This window comes from Aptenodytes patagonicus, chromosome 3, assembly GCF_965638725.1.
Source record: "Aptenodytes patagonicus chromosome 3, bAptPat1.pri.cur, whole genome shotgun sequence".
NCBI classification, from domain to species: Eukaryota; Metazoa; Chordata; class Aves; order Sphenisciformes; family Spheniscidae; genus Aptenodytes; species Aptenodytes patagonicus.
Window position 1 is genome coordinate 79,472,633 of NC_134951.1, and position 26,534 is coordinate 79,499,166.

The 26,534-nt window shown below is 37.4% G+C and overlaps 1 protein-coding gene across 1 annotated transcript in view; it reads right to left on the bottom strand.

The window, feature by feature from the left end:
• Positions 1–26,534, bottom strand: part of PRKN (parkin RBR E3 ubiquitin protein ligase) — an 807,172-nt gene that overhangs the window by 497,590 nt on the left and 283,048 nt on the right. Inside the window, exon 4 of the mRNA XM_076333958.1 lies at positions 6,018–6,136. Coding sequence (XP_076190073.1) covers positions 6,018–6,136 — 119 coding nt within the window. The remainder of the gene's footprint in view (positions 1–6,017; positions 6,137–26,534) is intronic.

Below are 26,534 nucleotides of genomic sequence, written 5' to 3' on the forward strand. Positions count from 1 at the left end.
TAGAGGTTTTCTATCTACTTTAGCATGGAATTGTGCATGAACTACAAACACACTAGGAGACGGGATTTACTATCATAATATAGTCCTGCACTAAGAGTCTCAGCAGTTCGTATTTAGCAGGCTTGTCACCATCAGATCGGGTCATGAGAGAAACAATTGCACAAAAGAGAACATTTGCCTACGTAGCAAGTAGGGAGAGGATCAGAATACTGATAATTTCTCTCTGGCATCCGGGCACATCTGGGCTTGGGCTACACAACAGAATAACATATCTGTATTTAAGATGTTCCCTCACTCTCAAAAAACACTGGGTCACTAGGAAAAAAATTAGGCTTATGATTAAGTATGATTAATATAACTAATGCAGAAGGATTTCCTGAATCTGTGGAAACCCTGGAAAAAAGAGTTCTGAGAGCTCTTTTTCTCTGCACTGGTCTTCTCAAAACAGCATTAACATCAGTGCCCAGTGGTGGTAATTTAGATGTCAGAATTGAAACATTTTTCATTATTTATGTAGAAAGAAGCACATATACTGAATACATGTAATTTCCTGTAAGTGCTACTTTTGTTGGCCAAATGCAGGGAAATTAAGCTATTTTTGTACTACACTTTCATTAGCAGGAACACAACAATAAATGGTTGTTTCACATTTGTTAGTTTGACCAAGGAGCACACATTACAATGGTAACTTTCCTATGTACAGTATTCAATAGAAGTATTTTAACACACAGTGTTTGTCATGTGTTAGCTAAGATGTATCAAAAACATTTTTATCCTCACAGCAAATGTAATTTTGGAGAGACAAATACATACGTCATCCAGTCTCAAGAATTCAATCACATTTTTAATATCTCCCCAGCCTGTGAAATGAGATCACACTCTATCACATTGCACTCCACTGGGTGGAGTTTACTTTGCAGTTTACCTTCAAAGGACAAACTGATTTTTTGTAACCTGCTTGCAGTATTACCCCAGCAGTGGTAACCAGCAGTGGGGAGAAGCTGACTCAGCAGTGGAAAAGGCTAGATAATTGCAGAGGTGCTGCTTGTCCCTTTCTCTTTCAGTCAGCCTTGCTCCGATGCAGTGAGCGGTACTCCTTTCTTTCTCTGTCACAGAGCCAGGATACAAGTAATGAATTCCAGGAAAAATATGTGATCTGAAATGAGCAGTGGTGAGAGGCAGTGCAGTGTGGAATGGAGTTTCACAATGGTGAATTAAAAAAAGAGAGATCAAAAGTAAACTGCCTTTTTATTTTATATTACTGAGAATCTCTGCTAAGTTTATATTCATTAAAAAGAAAACACCCTACTTAAATAACTCGATTAAAATGGAGTTAGGAAGTAAGAACTCGAAGAAAATGACTGTATTAAAGATATTTTTCTTCCTAGGAAATACAAAAATATCAAATTCAAAATACTACACTACTATCTATTAGGAAGACCACCTAAACTATCTATGACCTGTTATTTGTCAGTCACTGGAAGGCACTCAAAAGACACTCGCAATTTTCCCTTGCAGAACTGTGATATACCACACAGCCTACACTAACTGACAAGCTACCTAAATGACAAGCTTTTCATGGTGCCAGAGAAACAAAATTCAGCAAATGTCCATTTCTTTGTTAGTTTTAAGATGAAAAGCAATAGATGAAAACAATATCCCTAATATGACAAATGATGAAAGAGAAGTTCTGTGGCAGAGGCAGTTTAACAAAACCCGTGAACTCAGGAGGCTCCTCTAGAGTGCGGAGGGCAGGGACAGCAACAGGACTGTATGCACCAGATGCTGAATAAAATCCAGATGTGCTGTCAGTGCCAGAAACTAAGTCTCATCTCAGCTGCAGGGAGTTAACTCAGATCCGAATATAACTCCCCATGTCTGAAAAGGTCTGAAATAATGATGTGAGCTATAAGGAACACTTGAAAACTATAGAAGAAGCTATGTAAAACTCCTTTGGTGCTTGTACTAGAGGATATACCAAAAACTCAACCAGTACTACCAAGGACACAATGCGAAGAATTACCAAATAGTAACGAGTCATGAGTCCCCGCAGTAGAAATGGCCTCACCATAGCACCTGTGGCCGAGTATGGAGACCTAAAGTCTATTTACCGCACTTCAATCCAGATTCTTACCCTGGCTGAATTTTGTATTATGACAAACGGATACCAAATCAAAAGTTACTGTCTTCTATACCAGGAGTATGTCAGAGTCAGTTACATTGAAAACGTCTGCTTTATGTGTATAGCTTGGTGTATACCAGTTTGCAGAATCAGGCCTTCCATTTGCACACCGGCATTTTCCTTTCCATTATAGAGTTAACACTGTGAATGTTAGCACTGCTATGGCTCCAGAAAAAGAACTGTAAATGTGACTGCTATAATCGGGGGGGGGGTTGGGGTTTTTATTTCTGGAAAGAGGAATACCCAAATTATCTGAATCATGGCTACTGAAACAAATTGCAGCATTGTATGTATATGAAATAAATATTTTTAAAAGCTCAAAAGCAACAAAAGCTATAGACAGTGTGAAACTAAAGAGTAAAATTTTCGAGCTATTTGAAGAAAGTTGCTGGCAGGCTTGTAGGTAGTCTACACAAGACTCCCACACTCCCATCTTTTCAGACATGCTTTTGTGCTTGATTAATTAGACAAACTAGGGAGAGGTGATACTTTTGCAGTGACTGATGTTTTCTTATAATTAAATCAATCTGGTATATATCTCACATAAAGCATTAGGTCATGAAATGTTCATAAAACGCCAACCTAAGTGTCATCTGGAAAATTACAAATTTAATATTTAGATGGATGTCTTTGGTAAAAATAAAAAGTGAGCTCTTTAATTTCATAGAAATATAGTATCATAAATTTAGTCTGAGCATCATATATTAAAATAATGTTATGCAAATACACATGACAGTTAAATAAGGTATTAGAATAAGACTGTTTAAATGAATAAGTAATATTTTAAAATGTCAGTCAACACACCATGAAAAAAGAAAGCTCAATTTAATTAGGTTGGTCATTTGTGGCTTAGGTAGGAAAAGGATTAGCATGTATAGTAAGTCAAGGTTGCCCAAAGCTTTGTGTGGGTTTTACACAGGTATTCACTTTCATCTCAATAAAAGAATTAGTGTAACAAATGCTGGCTTACACGGTGCTTTGCTGCTTGTGGCACAAGAGAGCTTCTCAAGAAACTTGCTGCATTGCCACATAAAGGTCAGGCACAGTTCACAGAGAATTAGAAAAAAAAAAATCTTAAAAAAGATGGCTTTGCTGACAAATCTGTAGCATGGTGGCATAGACAAGCTTTTTTATAGTTTGCTTATGTCAACTTTATTTTGACTAATTTATTTCCTATAAAAGGCAAATAATTGTAGTACCAGTAGAGAAGATGTCTATCTGCAATCACTGGCATAGTCCAGTGGGATTGCAGAGGAAAGACAGAGGGTTTGGGGTAATATACTAACTTACATGATTTTTTTTCATGTGCACAAAAGTCAAGCAACTGACAGTAATGTTTGCAGCCTGACATAACTTGCCTACTGTAGACTGCAATGCATTGAAGAAAGCAGAGTAGATACAACGCACTTGCTGGGAGGACCACACTTTTGCCTAGCATTAATGCAGAGAGGTCTCTACACAGTACTGAAAAATACATGGGGCTTCGTACATATTTCAAGCTTCCCCAGCTGGAATTTTTTTCTGTCTCTCTGGAAGATAGACCAGAAAGTGGAAGAAAAGAGGTCACAAGGGCCAGGCACATGCCAAATCTGCACCTAATCTTCATAACCACAGGACTGAGGTAGATGGTATGTATTTATAAAACAAACTGAGTGTTGCATAGCACATTCATGGCAATAAGTATGCCCATATTGCAAATATTGCACTTTGGAAGTCCTGAGGACTGCCAGCCCAAACTGCTGGAACAGCACACTCACTGTTCTCAAATACCGTGCTCCGCTCGAACTCAAGAGGAAAAGAATAATAACAGGTTTTCTTTGTTTTGGGGATAAAGTAACAAGAACCTTAAGTGCAAATTATTTTCATAGACAAGCATTATTTAAAAACTAAAACAGACAAAAAATATCATTTGATACTCTCTAAAAGATATTTCCCTTTTCTCTTTTGTACTTTTATGCTGAAGTACCTTCTCAAATCTTCTGAAAGCTGGGATTTTTTGAATCAATCTTGAAAATCGCAAATGTTTTCACTACAAGTTTCCAGCTACTTTCTTTTCATATCTACTGTAAAATATGCTAATAGAAACAAGAAGCAGCTGCACTCTGCTCATTCAATGGAAATTATCAGCTTGTGTATATTTATTGTGTTATTGACCCTGTATTTGCCAAAAGAATGTAGGTCCATGTACATTCCAGACAATATCAGATACAAAAAGCGTATTTAGAAATATGCCGTACTGGAACATTTTATAATAGGGTTTTTATCGTGGAGTTATGAGGAATTCTCGGGAGACAATAAAGAGATTTTTTTTTAAGTCTCCAGAATGAAGAACACTATTTAGCTGATACTGTAAAGACTGAAAAGTTTGGAAATTTATTTAAGTCTACTTAATACAAGGAACATAACGATTCCAAACCAAATGGCACAGGTGTGAAAGTCATCATTTCCAAAAGTGGGCATGCCGAAGGAAGCCACTGAGTCTAGCAAAGGACACATGTTGTGTGCTGTCAATGCAACACACAAGGTTCAAACTCCTCCGGTGATAACAGCAATGTCTTTCAGCAGCACTAACTGCTTGTATTCAAGCTGAATACAACGTTGTCTGTGTTTTTATCCATCCTGAATATTATACCATTGGAAATGTACATTAATGGCAACTTCTCTTGTATCTTGATTTATATGTGATTCAAGCCTATACTAATCACCAATATTCAAATGCAACTTTTGGGAGAAAACAAATCCCCTTAGATGTGTTCATTTGGAACACCACAAAATGCAACACTTCCAAGCCTCTGAAATCAATCAGAGATAGTCAGGTAATTCAGGAATAGCACGCAGAGCTAGAAGGGGTTTGTTGTTGTAGCTTTTTGAATTAGATGTGTGTAAGCACTGCTACAGTTTATTCTTTCCAATGAGAATATAGGAGCTGGGTTTTTAGAGGATCTCACTGTGCTATTACGTGTAAAGACATTGAAGCACTGGCTACAACAAGAACATGAAACTGAAATTAACCACTTTAAACCACAGTGAAAGACAAATTTAAACACTTAAACATGTGCCAAATATGAAAGCTCCCCCCCAGTCTATAGCATGGTAAGGCTCAGCCTCCTGCAAAACCTAAGCCTCTCACATAACAAACCTGGTTGACAAACACTGATTTATGAGAGAGGAAGGACTCTCATTCCCCAGTAGCACAACTAGTGGAATTCAGCAGCACTTAGACAAAAAACCCTCCACAACTTTACACTACTGCACATTCAAGTCAAACAACACTCTCCCATTTTAGGATGCAAACCAAGTTTGACAGATCTCCTACTAACTTTCTGTCCCGGCACAATAACTTTCCCTTGACTTTACATGCAGCAGCTAGGCTGGAGAGACTAATATTCTCAACTGCACAGCCACTTAATCCCTCCTTGTCTCATTCCATAACGGTCACAATCAAGACCTGAATTCAGGTCTTTCTGTGGCCTTAACAACTGCTCCAAGCTTTTTATAAGCATCTGTAATTCCAGCTCTTTAGCACACATGCAGTTGTATACATTGTGGATACTACCAGGTTAATCATTAGTACTTAAAATATAAAGCTAAGAATGTCTTTACAGGATTGGAGCTCTAGTCTGCAATGTGTTCCTTGTGTGTGCTGCAAATAATGGAGATGAGTGAAATGTTCACAAACCTTTGAATTACTCAGTTATAAACAGCAAGGAAAAATTAAGTAGAAATACATATATACATAGCCACATATATGCAAATAAATAAAACTAGATATATCATTTCCATATACTGCAAAACTTTGAAACAAACAAGCAAACAAACAAACAGAAAAGCTTACCCTTGCCAACGTCAGTGTTCCTTGTTTACACACACTGCAGCGGACCCTCAGTTTCCCAGGTTTCACAGCTTGGCAGAAATTTTTGCAAAAAACATAAAAACTGTTGTAACTAGCTGCACCTGTCAGGACGAAAAAAAAACAACAAACAAAAACATTTGACATATACTGAAAATCAGTAACAAACTGTAATGAAAGGCTATTTGACTTTATAAGTGATAAGTAAAAAAAAAAGGTCTTATCTTGCCTGGCCTAGTTCTTAATACTTTTCAGTAACTCCTGCTTCTTGATCAATAGATATAGGTGAATTACACCGTAACTCCTAGAAAATGCATCCTGTCTTAAGTTTGAGCTTACCACTGATGAGCACCAACTGTAATCTTTGGCAAGCGATGTATGAGATTAATTACCCCAGCTCTCCATAATTTGCATCTTACTCCTAGTCTAAATTTGTCTAGCTGCAAGTTTTAATAAGTTCAAATTGCATGAATATTTCCTTGGATGAAGTTTAAAAGATTAGTTTGACTGATATCACAGCAAGAAAACAAATATTTAATTTAGCAAATTTAGTTTTATTCATGGAAGACTGGAAACCATTTCTTTATTCTTGCTGGCAGCAGTATAACCTAGCAAAGTTTGTGAACTGCTGCCAAGATATTAGGCCAAGTAAATTTTCAAGGAAAATGAAATGAAATGCATTCTGTTCTGTGAAACTATGGAACAGAAGATGATATGCAGAGAATGGTATAAGCCTGGGGCAATGCTAATGAATTTGATTTCACATGCAATCCTGATCACTGTTTTGAGTAAATCCCTTTTTAGGATGGCTGTTACTATTCCTTAGAAAGTGATGGAAGATTCATAGCGTGGTTTTAATCTAGACTAGACATCTCCAAGTTCAGAGACTCAAGCTTATTATCAGATGTTGAACTGAGACCAGAATAAACTTTTTAATAGATTTTTCCAAATATCAAAAGGAATGGTTGTGGAGATTTGACCCATTAACAGTGGTGAACTTCAGAATCAACAGCAGTCCCTTAGAAATCAGAAGTTTTTCACTGTCTTCTTCCCCATTCTCCTACTTCTCCCTACATTTATCAGCAATATATTTTTTCTGTATATTTGGATCCTAACATGTTACCACAGTAAATATGATAGAATCATAGTATCATAGAATCATTTAGGTCAGAAAAGACCTCTAAGATCATCGAGTCCAATCGTTAACCTAGCACTGCCAAGTCCACCACTAAACCATGTCCCTAAGCACCACATCAACAGGTCTTTTAAATACGTCCAGGGATGGTGGCTTAACCACTTCCCTGGGTAGCCTGTTCCAATGCTTAACAAGCCTTGCGGTGAAGAAATTTTTCCTAATATCCAATCTAAACCTCCCCTGGCGCAACTTGAGGCCATTTCCTCTCGTCCTATCACTTGTTACTTGCGAGAAGAGACCGACACCCACCTCGCTACAACCTCCTTTCAGGTAGTTGTAGAGAGCGATGAGGTCTCCCCTCAGCCTCCTCTTCTCCAGGCTAAACAACCCCAGTTCCCTCAGCCGCTCCTCAGAAGACTTGTTCTCCAGACCCCTCACCAGCTTCGTTGCTCTTCTCTGGACACGCTCCAGCACCTCGACATCCTTCTTGTAGTGAGGGGCCCAAAACTGAACACAGTACTTGAGGTGCGGCCTCACCAGTGCCGAGTACAGGGGCACGATCACTTCCCTACTCCTGCTGGCCACACTATTTCTGATACAGGCCAGGATGCCATTGGCCTTCTTGGCCGCCTGGGCACACTGCTGGCTCATGTTCAGCCGGCTGTCGACCAACACCCCCAGGTCCTTTTCCGACAGGCAGCTTTCCAGCCACTCTTCCCCAAGCCTGTAGCGCTGCATGGGGTTGTTGTGGCTGAAGTGCAGGACCCGGCACTTGGCCTTGCTGAATCTCATACAGCTGGCCTCAGCCCATCGATCCAGCCTGTCCAGGTCCCTCTGCAGAGCCTTCCTACCCTCGAGCAGATCAACACTCCCGCCCAACTTGGCGTCGTCTGCAAAATTACTGAGGGTGCACTCGATCCCTTCGTCCAGATCATTGATAAAGATATTAAACAGAACTGGCCCCAGCACTGAGCCCTGAGGAACACCACTCGTGACAGGCTGCCAACTGGATTTAACTCCATTCACCACCACTCTTTGGGCCCAGCCATCCAGCCAGTTTTTTGATCTGGAATAATTATTTTAATTCTTTTAAAAATATTTTCAATATTAATATTTTAAATTTTATTTTTAAATATTAATATTTTAAATAAATATATTTTTAAACATGACTGACCTGCTTTATTTTTACATGTCCTTCACATGATAAGGGTCAGAGCCTGTGTTCTGCCAATGAAAATGCCTACCAATTTCATGTTACACCTACTCAGAGGTGTCCTAACATAAATGTGCAACTAGTTTCCAGAACTCAACTTCAGAGAACTATGTCACCCAAAAAACTTTTTGTCTAAGAAAATGTATATGTCTTCAAAGAAGATGTACACTGCTGAAAGAAGAAATTTTATAACATTTTTTCAAGTTTTCAGAAAAGTAAGCTATGTAAGAGTACATCAGTGATGTATCCAATATTAAGTTTAGTCAACTGATCTATCAAGTGTTTTCATTATGCTTCCCTGGGGAATATTAATCACCATAGCAGAACATAAAGCATAGCAGAATTCAAACTGAATTCAATACATTCACAGTCATACAAACTTTTCAGATGAGTAAGTGCAACTCACAAGGTTGAGAGCACACTTCTCAAATCAGTCTAAAACACAGTCCTTAGATTAAAATAGTTCAACTAAAGAAAAAAAGGCTTATGATGAACTATTTAATATATAGTACAATATTGAGAGGTGAATCCAAACTAAGTATGACAAAATTTTGGACATTTCGATCTCTGTTCACTCATATTTTGCCTGAGGGTCCTAAAACTAGGACTGAGAGCACGTCTGGATTAGACTCAATTTGAGCTAGAATCCACAACAAAAATCTAAACTACTGTGTTGCAAATGAGAAGGAGTACACTTGCAAATGATTGAATTTTACTTTTGGCAGTTCCTCTATGCAGGATCAGCAGGTCAATCAATAAAACAAAAGGGCAGTACCTTTAGCACAATTCAAAGGAAATACTACATGACTTAAGTAAGGAAGAATGCTATTGCTAATAGAGGCCCACAATAAACAAGATGATTTCAGCCACTTATTTCTGACTGGTCTTAAGTGCAGGAAGTGAGACCAGAGCCCTTTACCTATTTTGGTATCACCAGTCCTCTCCCATCGCTCCGATTTCTTATATGGGCAGTCTGATGAGACTAATGAGACTGCTGCTTCTATTCACATGTAGAAGCACTTATCCTGAGTAGATCTGTGATGCCACTACTCACTGTCCTACTTCAGTCCTACTCTCCAGAAGGATTCCTGCCATCACTCTAATGAAGCCCTTCCAATCAAACAGAACCATCTTATTGAGTACATGAGCCCTTATAGAATAAAATATTTTGTTAATTGGGCTGATGCCTTTCCTGATCCAGTCCTCCACTCCCTGATGTCTTGTGTCCCTGTCTCACATTTTATACCAAGTTTATTTCAAGCAGTAAACTACTTGAGGCAGGAATCATGCTTTCTGCCTGCTTTGTGTTCTAAGCTCATTCCATCTGGACCCAAAGATAAAATTATATTATTGATAATACTCTGCAAAATATTCACAGGATAGTATGGCATAAATCAGCATGACTGAATACTGCAGTAAAAAATAGCGGTCATAGGAGAGGCCTAAAATGAGACATATTGCTGATTTACTATAGAGGATAAATCTTATGCATTAGTTTGATATTTACTCCATGCAAAAATAGACTATGTTAGCTCAATATTAATTTTTCTTAGCACTTTCCATTTCTTTTTTTCCTTTTTCATGTATATAAAAAGTACCCCCAAACACATCCCCTATGCACAAATTTGAAACACAAGAAACAAATTTATAATATAATGAGTTGGAGCAGTTAAGCAGCACAGATCTCTTCAGAGACCCAGAATAACTTTTGAAATGTCTGCTATAGCAAGGCTGCTGGAAAGGCGCAACACGACAAGAGGAATGTTCTGATTTTAAGAGGAAAGTGTAAATGGAGATTTTCAGCAATCCATTCACCATTTTATGCAGATGTGCTGACCTCAGTCTCACAAAGTGCAGTTACATCATCAGGTGGATGTCCTGAGCAGCATCACCATAGAATCATAGAATCATAGAATCATTGAGGTTGGAAAAGACCTCTAAGATCATCGAGTCCAACCGTCAACCCAACACCACCATGCCCACTAAACCATGTCCCTAAGTGCCTCATCTACTCGTCTTTTAAATACCTCCAGGGATGGGGACTCCACCACTTCCCTGGGCAGCCGGTTCCAATGTTTCACCACTCTTTCAGTAAAGAAATTTTTCCTTACATCCAATCTAAACCTCCCCTGGCGCAACTTGAGGCCATTTCCTCTCGTCCTATCGCTTGTTACTTCAGAGAAAAGACCAACACCCACCTCGCTACAACCTCCTTTCAGGTAGTTGTAGAGAGCGATGAGGTCCCCCCTCAGCCTCCTTTTCTCCAGGCTAAACAACCCCAGTTCTCTCAGCCGCTCCTCATAAGACTTGTTCTCCAGACCCCTCACCAGCCTCGTTGCCCTTCTCTGGACACGCTCCAGCACCTCAACGTCCTTCTTGTAGTGAGGGGCCCAAAACTGAACACAGTATTCGAGGTGCGGCCTCACCAGTGCCGAGTACAGGGGCACGATCACTTCCCTACTCCTACTGGCCACACTATTTCTGATACAGGCCAGGATGCCATTGGCCTTCTTGGCCGCCTGGGCACACTGCCGGCTCATGTTCAGCCGGCTGTCGCGAAGACTGAATTAAAAATGCAAATGCTAAAAGTCAGCATACATTACAATACTGATGGCCAACATTAAATTCTTTACTGACTTGTTAATGTCACTGTGTATTTTAGCATGGCCCTTGGCCGAGACTGCATCCTCTTGAATCCCTTTTCAGAGAGGTACTGAAAGAAACAGGAACAAAGAAATCTGCTTTATGCACCAGCTCTGACATAGCAATATTAATAAGAATTGTAATTATGGCACCATGCCAGTAATCACTAAAATTGCTGCAGCACCAACCTTAGAACCTCGTCTTTCCTCATTCAATCATGGTCTATAAGTTTTCATAAAGCTTTCCATTAATAATTTATAATACTGGCACTGGGCAAGAATGCGTAGACACAGCAAATTACAAGTTAAAAAAAATGGAAGTCCCTTTATAAATGCTGATTCTGATACTGAACATGAGCATTAATGCCATAAATAAATAAATTAAATTATAACTACTAGTCATCTTTGCAGTTACATACATTGGTGGGCGGAGGAAGACTGAGGGAAAAACAAATGTGCTGTATCTGCAGTTATTCTCTTCTGAGAAGGTAAAGTCACAGCAATCTCAATTTTCAGGTCCATATTCCAAACATTTAGTTGTGGGGCAAGGGTCCCATAATAGTCTCTTTTGACCATCAATGATTCATCCGTTGGTCTGGACACTCTTTTCTAGCTTTCCCACACCAGCTGGTACATCAGCGTGTCTTTTGAGAAGCCATTTACTTTGAGTCTCTACCATTACATTACTCTTATCCTTAAAGATGGTGCAACAAGGATCTGTCATTTTGTTGACAAGTATTTTACTTTAAATTACTGTAAACTGAAAGAGATGCCACCAGAAAGTTGACCTTACAAACCTGAGTTTCTCATAGGTCCAAAAGCATTTTTCAGCACATGATCATAGGCTAACTTTTTAAGAAGCCATCTCCAATATGTCAAGCTTCAGATAAATCTGACTTGGAAGCACAGAAAAAAAGATGCCTTTCATTTTATTCACATGTGATAAATTAGCAGCTAAATGAATCATTTCCATCTGCATTGGTGAATTAATCTCATAACTTGTTTCAACATAGCAAAATTAATTTAATGCACAACTGCCTGGCTATACTGGTCTACCTTAACTGCCCTTTGCATTTGGTGAGAACACTTACAGGACTGAATCTTTCAGGGAAAGTAAGGGAATGTCTCTCCACGAAATGCCTCTCCCATCTGCAGTCATAGAGAATTCACAACCTCCTTCCTCAGGTCATCTGTTCTAGTACTTCAAAATCTTTATTTTTATGAAGATATTCCTTATTTTTAGCTTTAATTTTCTGTGCTGAAATTTAACAATTACATCCTCTATTTTTCACCAAAGATATGGAAACCAATTTATTTTCTTTCTCTTTGCAGCAGGTTTTTGTATTGGTTTTCTATTTCATGGGCTAGTCAACCCCGATATGGTCATTCCTTTCTTATACGTAATACTCTCTAGAGCTCAAAATATTTCTCTTGGACTTTTCCTTAAATAGCGTTAGGTGCAGCTCCCTAAACTTGTCATAATTTTCCAGCTGAAGTCTTTCTACTGCTGAGTGCAATAGAGTTCTTTTTCTTTTCTTTAAGACATCTTGAAGGTTATACTTCTGTTTATCTGTTCCTATATAATATTTTGCTTAACATTATGGGCATAACTTAATTGGTTCCTGTTCAGTCTATGATTTAAAATGAACCTCCAAACCCTTATCTACTTCCCCTGTTGTAACCCATTCTGTATTTGTGTTGCTGAATACCGCCAGCCCTGTGCTGGCCCCTTCTGAACAGCATGGTGGTTTTTTTCAGACTATATTTCCAATTTGTCATGATCATTTTACATTCTCAGGCTGTTCTCTAGTTTATCTGCAGTCCCTCCTAGCTTGGTGATGTCTACAGAGTTAATAAGTATTGTGTCTATTCCATCCTCCAGGTCATTAATGAGAATATTGATAAATACCAGATGTAGTACAGACCCATTCAATATATCCCTCCATTTTGATGATGAACCACTAATAACTACTCTGCAGCTACAGATTAGTAGACAAGTTCACAGCAAGCCTACTGTTTTTATCTATATCTGGACCCCCAGTTTGCTAATGACAGTATCATGCTAAATTGTCAAAAACCTTACAAAGGTGAGTATGTGATATCTACTGCTTTCTTCTCTCCACAGTCCAACATGATCTGTTTTTTGATAAATTTGTGCTGGTTGTTACTCTTGTTCTTGGATTCTTTAGATTTTTCCTCCAAGCATTTTCAGGAACTTCACTGAAGCTTTTAGGTTTAAAATTCCTAGACTTTTCCATTACTTTTTAAAAATGTCACCAGATTTCCCCTCCATTCTTCCTATATATTATTTATTTTCTGTGAGTTCTAGAAGTTATTTCAGTAGTTCTGAGATTCCATTCAATAAGGAGGACATTTACTTTGAAGGAATACAAATTACACTAATGTCTCATAAAATAGCAAATTTAGAATTATCCATGTGGGAGCAAGCAGAAAATAAGTCTGAGCTGTTTGAGGTTTTTTCTTGTTTTGTTTTGTTTCTGTTTTTAAACTACAAGCAATATCTAGTACTGATATCTTCCTAACAAAATTTCCTAACAAAAATTGCAGTAAAACATAAAGCAAGAATCTAATTGATCAAGAACGGCTACTGAAGGTTCCAAGACCTTCCAGAATTCAAAGCAGAAGTATGCATAGGCTAACCTACTAAGATAGCTCTGGTAATGAGATAAGTTACAGCCTCAGGTCATGCTACAGTGTATAGAAATAAATTATTTCAATTTTTATTATCTTTCTATATTAACCATCAAATAACATGACAGAAGAGATAAAGTAACATATTAACCTAAATTCATCACATCTCCTTTCTAATATCCAGAAATAATGTCTCAAAAGAAATTAGTTTAAGCCCTATGTAAACTGAATTGCTCAAACTAAGTCATCAGAGGTGGGGTTAAGGACGAATTTTGAAAGTTTAATATCCTTCAGTGCTGGGGGACAGCATCCCTGTCATTCAGGAATGGATGATAGGTCAAGAAAAACAACAACAGTAATTTTTCTCTAGTATATTTTGTACTGAACGCACTTCCATGGATGTTTAACAGCTCCTTAAATATATAAGAAATAATTCCAAGCTAGAATCATAATGAATACTATGTAATTGACATGGTATCGTGGTGTTTGACACTTTTTCTACCAATGTTCTCATTCGAATGAAGCTTGCAGTTGTTGGGGAAACTTAATGACTTCCCACTTGGAAATATCGAAAGTGTGTCTGAGGGCAATACTAGAGTAGGGAAATGAGAGAAAGACCAAGAGAAAAGTGTTGGAGCAAGACAAAGTATCAGGAGACACAGAAATACCCTAAGTATTATAACCCCTTCTCCATAAGCTCCTCTGTAAGCATTTTGCCCTACCATCTCCACCTCAGGCTTAGTTATCTGTGTTCAAGAGTGTCTAAGGTCTAGGGCCCACCATCATAACTTTGGCTCAGCCTTCTAAGGAAATGACCAAGTCGTGAGAAAGAGCTGTGAAAAAGTTTGTAGAAGGATAAAAGTAAAATGGCAGAGAGAAAGGGTTGTGGAGATGGAGTCACTAGGCCAAGGATTCAAGGGGAAAAGTACCAACATGGGTAGTTACAAAATCCCAAAGGGAAAAATGAGGAGGTTATTTGATCTGACACTGTATGTTGAGAGCTTACAGTTTAATGATCCAAGATACACAGATGACAGGTTTCATGTTCATTGGTTCATTGGTCTCCATTAAAATCTTTCTCAATGTTTTTGCTATTAATTCAGATTCTGCTTTTCTCTCTAATAGCTAATATTTTCTATATTAGCTATTTGTTGATGTAGATCTTCAAATCAGCCATAGAAAAGAAATGAGGAAGGATTGAATAAGCCACACTGCAGGTTGTATAAGATCAGACCAACTGCTTCCTCCCGTTTGGTTTTAGAGAAGTATACAATAAATTACCCAAACCTGAATATCAGACGTCTGAGATGATAGATAAAATTTTTCTAGTTAAAAAGCAGGAGTGGGTCTGATTGATAGACAAAATCTGTTGTTCCATTTTCAAAAGCAATTTATTGATCATTTTATACCTCCAACATCCCCAGTAACTTTTAAACAATGTACATTTAACAAAGACCAGGCTAATATGTATGGCTAATATGTATGAATATATATGTACTTGTACATATGTGAATTATACATATATATGTATAATGTAAATGTATAAGGCACACACTTTGTTGGTGTATAACTTTAAGAAGTTTAATAAGAATTCAGAAAACAATCCCTATTTTGCAGTTTTCACTTTCAAATATCATCAGATAAAGCCATTTATTACAGGCTAGTTTTAGTAAAATGCTTGGTGGTTTTCTCTATCGAGTTCATTTAATTATGTTGCTTTTGCCAGCAAAAAAAAATTATGAAGATATGAATGCAAAAGGCTGGTCATTTATGATCTATGTCTGGACCTGTCTTCTCATCCCAATGAGACACCCTCTCTCTTTTCTACCTCTTCAAAGCTAATTTCCCCACAAATATCCCATCACAAAAAGTATTAAAACTGTTCTCTCTCTTTAGTGTTTCATATAAAAAGAGAAAGTAGCTTTCTCTGATGTGTATCCCAGTGGTTTTTACTGTCTCCCCATTTAGATTTTTAAGCTCCGTAGGACCTGAAGTACCTCCTTTTTTCTGTGTTGTTAATGATGAACATGCTGTGGGAGCTTTATACATGTTAGTGATAGCACAGACCAATTACTTTTATATGCATGACTAGTTAATCCTAAAACATTAGTCATAATGACTATAGACCTGATACTGAAATCTCTAATCAGTCAAAACACCCATTATCATCCATATGACTGTTTAAGTGAATAAAATCTGAATAGGGATATTAGGAGCTAACCTACTGTTTTCATTTGAACTGCATTTTCATATAGATGATAATGATTACTGAGTCTTTCCTTTAACTCAGCTTTTTAAAAGAGGACACAGCTACAGGAAGTCTTTCAACAGATTGAAAATTACATAAAGCTAACATTGTTTCAGATTCCATTATATTTACATTTAGACTAGTTGTGATTTGTAAAACGTAGACTGACTGTCAGAGACCTCTCAGACCATTTTAACAATTTGCACCCACATAATGAAAAATACATAGTTAGAAGTGAAAACAAAAAAGTATTTTTCCAGCTGTCTTCACTTTAAGGACTTTGCTTGATTCAACACAGTAGGAGGAAAAACATCTGCAGTATAAGCCCAGTAGTCTCAAAGTAGTGAAAATTTCCACATAAAGCTAAATTAAAAAAAGTGTGGAGGTTGCACTTCACCTAAGAAAAGAGATGACTTAAAAGATCTCATTCGCTTTCCAAAAATACAACTGATATGCTCTGCCTCTAATCTTTTCTTTAACTGCCCGTCTTTACCTGCAAAGATTTCACAGAGCACATAGCTTTCCTCCCCAGACACATATATGCAGATGCACACATTTATAAAACATTTCTACCTGTTGAGGATGATACTTATTCTTTATGATGCCTATCTAATTTAGACCATGAGAATGGCATTTATTTGACAGCTAGATCCATCTAAACTGGTCGTGCTGTATTCTAGTGAGAAAAATGGGCACTTTTATGGTTTGATTCAATTCATCCTAAAGTAGATATAAAAAGATACAAATACGTCAGATAAATTGTACCTAAAAGGGCCTGTTTCTCTCTGTTGTGGGGATTTAGGACTACTAGGTCTGGTGGAGATATCTACATTGCAAACCTCTCCAATTAGGTGACACGAATCCCACTTGGTGATGCTGTACACAAGACCTCATGACAAACAGCTGCAGTATTTTGTGGTATGGACAACAATATTAGATAGATAGACTAAACCTTAAAAAACCAATTCCTTTTCTTGAGACTCAAATACGATTTGCAGAATGTCTATGAATCTCAGGTAATTAAAGTATATGGAAGACACAGCTATTTAGAAAAAAGAAATGGACTTGCCACTGTAACAAGGACTACAAATGAAAGTAAGAGAGGATATTAAGAAGAGTTGGAATTTGGCTGGAAAGGGTGTAAAGCCTGTGTAAGAGGTGGAATATTGGAAGTACTTGACAAAGACAATGGGGGGGGACATTTATCTTTTTAACCCCTTCTTTCTCAGTGAAAAATTTTTGTGTGCAAAAAACCCAGGAGGCTTCTATGAATTAAAAAAAATGCAAAAAGAATAGTATTTGATCTATTTTAAATTTCTGGAATTTGGAATGGGGCAGAGAAAAGGTTTATTAGGCTTTCTCTTTCAATCTTTATCATGAAAGAACCTTCTGCTTCCCTTTTCTGAGCCCCAGCATCATTCACCTTCACTTTCTTCCGTATTTCACCCAAATTCTTCCTTCATTATCTTGTTACCCAGCTAACTTCTGTAATTACCTTTCCCCCTTCTCATTCCCTTTCCTGACCTCCTCATAAGCTTCACCTTTCTCTTACTTCTCATAATATACTCTCTCTCCTTCAGTTTGCTCTCTGATTTTCAGACAAAGGAACAAACTTCAACACTAAGGCTAGCATGGTTCGTATTAACAATAAGGAGTGACGGCAGCAAAAAGAGAAAAAGACAATTGTGATGATTCTGCCAGACAGCAAAACACAGAAAAAAAAAGAAAAAAAGACAACTTCATGAGATTGCTGAAAGCTTGGCAAATGATACATGGGAGACAAAGAGTGATACCTTGGACATCAACAAAGTGTTCAAGACTAAGGGTATCAAAAGGTCTCCCTAAAAATGTACTCCTTGTGCATGGGGAAACCAGTACACATCAACCATAACATCCCCCGCAAACCACCACCCTGAGCTGCTTTTTACCTCATTGAAGGGACTGAGTGTGACCTGCAGTGATAACAACTGGCTGGAACCGGCCTGTTTGTAGTTGCAGGCAGGGACTTCTGGGTTTAAGTCTAAGCACATAAGGGGAAGCGAAGCTGCTCCAGAAAACTAAGCATGGGTGGCACATTTCCTACAGTACACTGAAGCCTACAGGCTTCAGTATGAGCAGCAGATCCAGTTGAGCACAATTTCAGCAAATAAACTAAGAAATGTTTACGAATTAAAAGCCAGTTGTACTGATCAGCTCTAGCACAGCTGTGGTTTCCTCCTTTTTGTCTAAGTGGGATTTGAGAACATGCACATTTTTTTGAGATTTCTGTATGGACAGCAGCATGCTTAGGGAAATAGCCATGACTGGACAGCTTGACACCCAGAAATCTTGAACACTCAGGTGCCAGGGCGCAGCACAGCCGGGGAAGGACAGGGGAGCCAGGAGCCAATGGTGACGGTATGGCAAACAGCAGCCAGGGTCTGGCCAACAGGGGCTCACACCCACTGCACCTGAGCAAGGTGAGCAGGGCAGGTGCAGCGATGGTCACTCACAGACCAGTGGTCACCAAGCCCATATGGATGAGGCTGGTCCCAGTTCAGGCCAGGAAATGAAGTCAGCAAGTCAAGGTCAGGATCAAGAAGATATACATCCAGACACAGCATACCTAAAAACATAGCCCAGGGATGGAACAAAGGTAGGGACCTGAGCTTAAAGGCAGCTCCCAGGCCAGTGGGCCCACTGAGGATGGGTGCGGTGGAGACCTCTGACAAGGCTTCCTGCACCTCTTTCTCACACAGCTCTTTTCACAGAAGTCTGATCCAAGGTTACACAACTGCCTCATTTCACAGGTGGCCTTTGACACAACCAATTAAATGCCCAAGGAGGGAGGGAGGTTGAAGAAGTTGCAGAGCCTGTTGATGCCATCACACCAAGCATGTGATATCCCAGAAAATACCTGTGTCATGTCCAGCAAGAAACAAAGTACTGACAGATCATGGAAAGGGTAAAATATCATTAAATCATCAGCTTCTTAATTGAGAACGCACCATAGAACTTAGGAAAAGAATTAAAAGAAACTATATTTAAATTTATAGAATGGATGCCTTCATTTGTAAATTGAAGATGAGATTGTATCAGCTTATTTATAGTTTCAAGTATATGACATTTCACAAAAGTACATCTGCGTAGGAGATCATGCACAATTTAGGCAATTACCTTTCTGACAATACAGAACACAAAATTCAAATTTTGCTTTCTTGGTTAGTTTGAAATTTTATTCCTAGTGTTAGTGTGCGATCACACTATCTAATTGGATGTTTCTTTTGACTGAAAGTTCAAATAACAGCATACCCTCAGTCAAAATAATGGCTATTCCTACTGAGCTTCTTCTCTGTATTAGCTCCCTACTTACTTCCAGTGTCCAAAAAAACCCCAGTTCTACTCAGCTAACGTTGTCCAGATATAGGTAAGCTAACATATCAATACCAATTACCAGTAACTATGAAAGGCTGGTAACAAGCAGCAACAACAGAATTGTTGTTAGTTTTGTTATAGAGTCTGTTACCCTATTACAAAACATTCTGGAAAAGTTCATTTTTCAGAGCACCCTAGGAATAAACAGTGAGGTAGGACAGATCATGGAAGATAATTAAGTTATTCAAGGTACTAAAACATTAAAAAAGCTTCCTCAGCAGTGTTTTAATAGAAATTACATTGCTACTGAATAAAAAGGAAAATTCCCTTGTGGCCAAATAACTGGTTAAACTGCAGGAAACAAAGGTCAGGAATAAATGATCAGTTTTCTCAGTGCAGTCCCAAAAGGAAATTGTGCTACGACTTGAGTATTCACCATCAGAAAAAGAGAAATGAACAGTGAAATGACAAAGTTTGCTGGTGATATGATTTTATTCAGGATAGTAAAAATGAAGGCCAACTGGAAAAAACATTGAAGAATGCAGGATGCTGAGTGACTAATAATAAAATGAAAAATGAAATTCATTGTAGATAAATGCAAGGTAATGTACATGGGAAAAAAAAAACTTTACACAAACATTGATGGTCTTGACTAGTTATTACCATACAGAAACAAGATCTTGGGGTTATAATAGATAGTTCTATGAAAATGTCAGCTCAATGCTCTGTAGCAATCAAAAAACTAAATTGAATGCTAGGAATTATTAAGAGAGGAATAGAGAAAAAAAAAAACCCAGAAAATAGTGCTGTACAAATGCTGTAAAAAATCCATGATGTGCTCCATTTTCAACAGCATGTGCAATTCTATCCTTTCCATCTCAGAGCAGGATATGGTAGAACTGAAAACATACAAAAAAGAGGGAATGGATAATCATTAATATCCATGCCACAATCACTTAAATAGACAATGACTTTTTGGCCCAAAAAATCGACAGTTAAATGGGAATATCATAGAGGTCTGCAAAATCATAAGAGACATAGAGAAAATGACCAAGAGTGGGACAACATCCTGGAAAATATCATTACCAGACTGATTTATACAAGCTACTGGCAGAAGCTATGGACTGTCAATAGGATACTATGCTAAATGAATCCTTGATCTGACCTGGTGTAGCCACTGTCATATTTAATGTGAGAAAGAGATGGAAGTAATCTGTTACTACATTTCACTGTGCTGCTGTGTCCCTTCAGAAAGACTGTAGCTTGGATCTGTAGTTACAGATCCAGTGGTCCAACCTATTTTGACCTCCAGGCTGCCATGGGAAAGACACAGGACAGTCCTGCTTCTGTGCAACCCAGACCATGCCCTGTGCTGGAGGCATTCTGTGTTCCTGCCCATGAAAAAATCCTGACCCACAAGTCTTTATCAAATGACTTTCAAGGTTGTTTTTTTAAAGTATAGATATTTATGCTCTTGGTTTTATCCACTAGAACCCGCAAATACTGAAGATATTTAGCTCTGTTGTAGCAGATACTTTAGCGATTAAATGACAACAGGTCTTTGTATCAGTCTTATGAGTTTAAACTACTAGAGTATAAATCTTTATGTATTTTCTTTGAACTTCCTTGCCTGTTTTCGAATTTCACGCTGTCATCTTAAGCTTTAAAAACTAATTGTGTTCTGCATTGCACCTTAATTTTCTGAAGGACGTTTCTCCCACAGTAATATTCTTTAAAGTATTGTGTCTTCATGTTGATTACAAGATGATCATAACTTGTATGCCAATGTTGTTTAAAAAGTGCTCTTCATTTTCTGTTCTTTTGCTAATGCTTTCAGTCTTTTTATTAGTTCTGATCCCTTGCACGTTCAAAAGAGTAAGATTTCTCCAGCTATTTTTAATTTTTTGTTTGCTTTACTTTTCTAAAGATTGCTTTTATAAAGAAATATTATTATTTTGAATTTTTTTTTTTGATATTCAGAGACATTTTCAAAGAGATTCCACCTGATGTAAAGAAACACATACCAAATAACCTGGTAGTAATGGCCAATTTTGATGGTTGAGCATACAGAACATCAGTAACTTTGCAGCAGCTTAGTATTCCACGTGCACCTTCTCAGGTTCAAAAGCACTGCTGAAAAATGTTATATGCTTCAGCAATAGTTAGAAAAGATGAGCATTAACACTTTGTTTAAGTTTCATACATTTATACGAATCGATGATTCCACTGTTCCATGTCTATTCTCAGCAGAAATGAGAAAAACTTTGGAAGAGCTGCTACCTCTGGGAAGACCTGAGAAATCCATGTCTTGTCCACAATTACACAACAGACCCCACACAGGTAGGAAAATGTTAATGGTGCTCTACCTAGGAGTCAGCTGGTACAGGCTGTTGGCAGATCAGGTCCATGACATTTAACACCACTATTCACTAGCTATACTAAATTTTTCATTGTTGTAGATTCCTTTTCAGATTTGCAATAAATTAATTCAACTGAACATTCAGTTTTGACTCATTTTCTGCAATTTTTTAAATGAAAACAATGACAGTAGGGAAATAGGAGCAGCAGGAGAAAGGGGAAAGAAAGACACAGACCTGAACCCTAGTGGGGAAACAACATTGCATAGGTAAAAAATGGCAATGAAAAGCTTTTTGAAATAATTATATTAACTGAATAAAATTAAAATATTGAAGTCACGCATGTTATATGGATCTAGGAAACATTTTGGGACAGTAGCAGTAGCAGGAGTACAATAAACATAGGAAGTTGCTAGTCAAACCAGCTCCTTCCATAACACAGAAAAAGAATCAGACAGCAGCACTGTGATTTGCTGATTTTGGACAACACGACAGAATAACAGGCATACTATCAAAGAGATATTTTGCATAAGCAGAGAAGCTGAGTGTTGGAGATGAGAGCAAGAGACTCGATCAAAGAGGTATAAAAATAGTAGAGGAAATTAACAATGAAGAAATCACTTACATTTTAACTCTGAAAAAAAGGCACACAATAAAGGAATAGCGATGAGGGAAAGGAATATTCTCCCTGACAGGATATATAAAGCTAAATTGCTGTATTATATGAGAGATGAGCTACGAAAAGATAAGGGCTGGACCAGAAGAATGTAGAACAGAGAACAGACAGAAGTATTGGCAATTTTCAAAAAGGATGCCACAATGTATTGATTAAAAAGTGTAAGAAAGTGTTTGTCATTTCATAAGGGCTGTTGTATATTAGATGACAGTAGTGTGAGGGTTTGACCAGAGAGATCGTGATAAATAATGTTACAAATTTACCTGCCTTTGATGAGCTAAAAATTATATCAAAGAGCTTGAGCTCTTTGAGCAAGAAATGCTTTCATCTTAATCATCCATCTCATTCATAAGTGTATATATATTTAGTAAGAATGATGGTACACCTTATTTGCAGCAAAATGGTGAAAAGCTAAGTATGTTACTCTATATAGGGACCATATGGATAGCTACACTGACAAGGAGCTCCAAGTTTGAATGCAATCATTATCTTACTTTCACAAAATAGAAATCAAATTTTTTTCCACAAAGGAAATAAGGTAAAGTGAGATTATGCATAGCATGAAGCCATAGAACATTTCAGCATAATTAAAGAACTTTATTTGGGAGTGGCCCTACTGAAAGTTCATGTTAGCAATAAGATACTTCAACAGAAATATTATAATAAAGATAATGGCAAGTAACTTCAACCCAAGTTACTTCTTACCAACACCCTTGCACTTCAAAAAATCAGCATCTTTAAAGCACTTTTGCTAGCTGTAAAAATTGGTAGTGACAGAGACTAGAAAGATCTCTGAGATTTGAAAATCTCAAAATAATCCAAACTCCCAACCTCTACCTTTAGCAAGAATTTGAATTTGCCAGACCATATTATTTGTAAAGAACAGATGTTTTTCTTGGATAAAAAAGTATATGATGTATATGTGGAATTCATGAATGCAAAGACTTGCACACTCACAATTGCAAGCAAAATCTCTTTGTTGTATTTAGAGGGTGATAATGTTTTATAAAACAGATCAAATGGACATTTCTGTAAGTGGAAATAAGTGAAATTTATGTTTCAAGAATATATTACAAGCTAGAATTAGATGAACTGTTTTCCCTCTTCACTAACTTCTTGCATCAGAGACTGAGTGACAACCATCAGAAAAAGTGGACAACAGACATATGTACAATTGAATAGCAGATTAAAGATATTGTGGTTACACACAGACACACACACGCATTTACACTCATATAAACTTAAGTGTTTAAAATTTAACACAAAGCTTTTTAAAATATTAAATAAACATATATCAAGTGACATTTATCAACTATTGGAAAAGGAAAATCATTGTATAAATTATGCATTATAAATCCCATTATTCAAAACCTAAAAACAAAGCTATAAAAGGAATTGGAATGCTACTTGAATTAAAAAAAAATGAGTTCCACCAATGTTGCACCTATTCCTTAAAATTGTCTTACAGTTACTTTCACATATACATATGCTTTTAAAGGATTTTCAGCTTCAAATATTATGCAGATTTTCAGAAATTTTCATTTTAAAAAATGATCCTATAGCCTATAATGTATTTATAGATCGGTAAAAATATCACAATGTAGGGCTGCAGAACCTAATACAGACCTCAGAAAATACTCTAATCAGCACTTAGTAAAAGAAACCCACAGTTACTGACAGGTCACAGTCCAGGAGAGAAGAATGACAAATATTTGGAAACCACATTATGGAAGGTGCTATAAGCTTTTAATAAAATGTGACTGATGATAGTATAAACTAGTCCGTTAACTGCTGACCAAAAGAAAGGGCACGAATATTTTTGGAAAAGTATTTGAGATATACCTTGTATAAATATTAATGACAGATACAGCTTACTATGAGATGATCCTAAGTAACACACTAGAAGCTATGAACGGGATTGCAAATGGATATTTACTCTAAAATTTGGGGACAAATCCCAGCAGGAATTGAGCGTATAACCAAACAGCTAATCCATTCCCCTACCACAATGTCCATTTTTTTTCAGTCCTAATAATGAGGGACAAACTGAATAACTGGTTTGTCAAGGCTTTCATGTTTTGTTGACCAAAAGAGAGTCCCTAGCCTGAATAATTGAACATACAAGAAACAGTATTATTTCTTTATAAACTAAAAGAAACAGAGAGAGTTTAACAAAACTTGTCTCTGCATATCATCCCTGTTTGGAAGCCACACTAATCCTCTCTGCATCCTTCCAGCTTTAGTGTATGTGCTGCAGGTTCAGTATGGTTTCAGGTACTGGTTTCAAGGATCTCCATCAGTGATACAGGGACATACACAGAAATGACATTATCAGTTACATAGATAGTTTTTTAAGTCTGTGCACACAACACCGACTGTCTTCAGAAGTTCTGGAGATAACCAACAAATCCACACTACCAAAATATTATAATAATATTTCTGTTTGTAACTGGTGCTCTACTTAAGGCAAGAGAGCTCTCCAAGTCAAAGCTATTATTTTTTAGTTATACTGTGTATAACCATTGTGTATTTCAATAAAAAAATATGACAAGTAATTGCTTATCATCTGACTCGTGACTACAGCTAATCCTGCATGTTCTTTCCTGTTCCTTAACAAGCACTACATCATTGTTCTAGCAGAAACATAAATGACTAGTGAAAACAGGACTGTTCATTAATATACTAAATAACTTGCCAGTGCTTTTATTCTAACAAATATTTCAGCGTGTTACAAAATGCTGCACAATAACAGTGTACCACAGAAGCTGCCTTTTCAATTGATCTGTGATATTCTTTTTCATTCTCAATGCCCTGCGTGTCAGGCTCTTCACTATGAAGCTCCCACAGAACTAGAATTTTAAAGATTATTTACTTCTCTTAGAAATAATAGGGAGAAGGAAAACGGCTCAGGAAAGATGTGTCTATAACTCAGTTGATACAACATTTTTCACTACAGAGAGAAAATACCAGTACCAATACTTCAAAATTGAACTATTTAGTTTCCAAAACTCACTATTTAATGATATGGGTAACTTATTATTTCATTAAAAGTAGTATTTTGAGGAAGATCCTTAGCTGCTTCTAAAGAAGTGACAAGCTTTGTATTAGTTGACAATTTCTCTCTTAAAGACTTGTCCAGAAAAATGGAAATCATTGTGTAAAAATATCACTTTACCGTGCTGTATTGCCACAACATAACGGTATGGTCATTGCATCACTTTCCTGTAATGCAATACCAGGACAAAGTTGTGAAGAGTAGGAATGGATTTTAAGAAAAAGTCAACTTAGAATTTCACATACTGTGTTCATATATGCTCTAAACTGAAATGTTGGGTATGCAGCAACACCCTTTGGCTTTTAGAAGACAGTTTTGAAAATATAAACTTAAGTCAAGAGGTTTCTTTATCTCTTTAAACCATTCAGCAAAAGGGTATGGGAAGAAGGGATGCAGGTCTTCCAGGCTATTAAAACCAGCCCTAGATATTTAAGCAATGGGCAGTAAACAGCAGCTATTTAAAGTAACATATACTAGTGTGTTCAATTTTTACACATGCAAAGAGCTAACTTCCTCCTGTGGAGGAAGGAAAACACAAAACAAAATATTTCAGGAAAAGAAGGAAAGACAGATGGATAAAGAGAGAGACAGAGTGCAATTGTAATTAAGCCCTAGGACCTTGAACCTCAAAGCTCCTCTAGCCCTGCATTAACTAACAGAATTCCTCATCCATGGGTTAGCTGAGATGCAGCAAGATTCATTGCATTAAAGTTAAATGCACAGAAAATGGAATCATAGTAATCCTCACTGACATGTTTACATACACAGCCTGCTGAGCATCTATGTCTGTTATTTGATAAGAAGCATGGAAATAATATTCTCAGTCTTTGAAACAGTGATACAGAGTAGTCCTACCCTTGCAACTCTTACAGTTGCCTCAACACATCTGAAAATTCCCCACAGTGAGGTGATGGTACCTACCATCTAGTGAGCTCCCTTGCTTTGCCAAGATACATGATTCTACCTACGAGAGCTTCGAGCTTCAGCTCATAACCATTCCACGCTGCACTTTGGGGAGACCCTTCGGGGGTCTCCAACCAGAAAACCTGTTGGCTTGATCATCTTCATAAACAACAAGAAAACATGCTTTATTATCCAGAAGGAATACAATGGCTTCTCTATCAGAAGGAATTAGGCTAATGTTTAAATACCTAAAATAACTCAAGATGA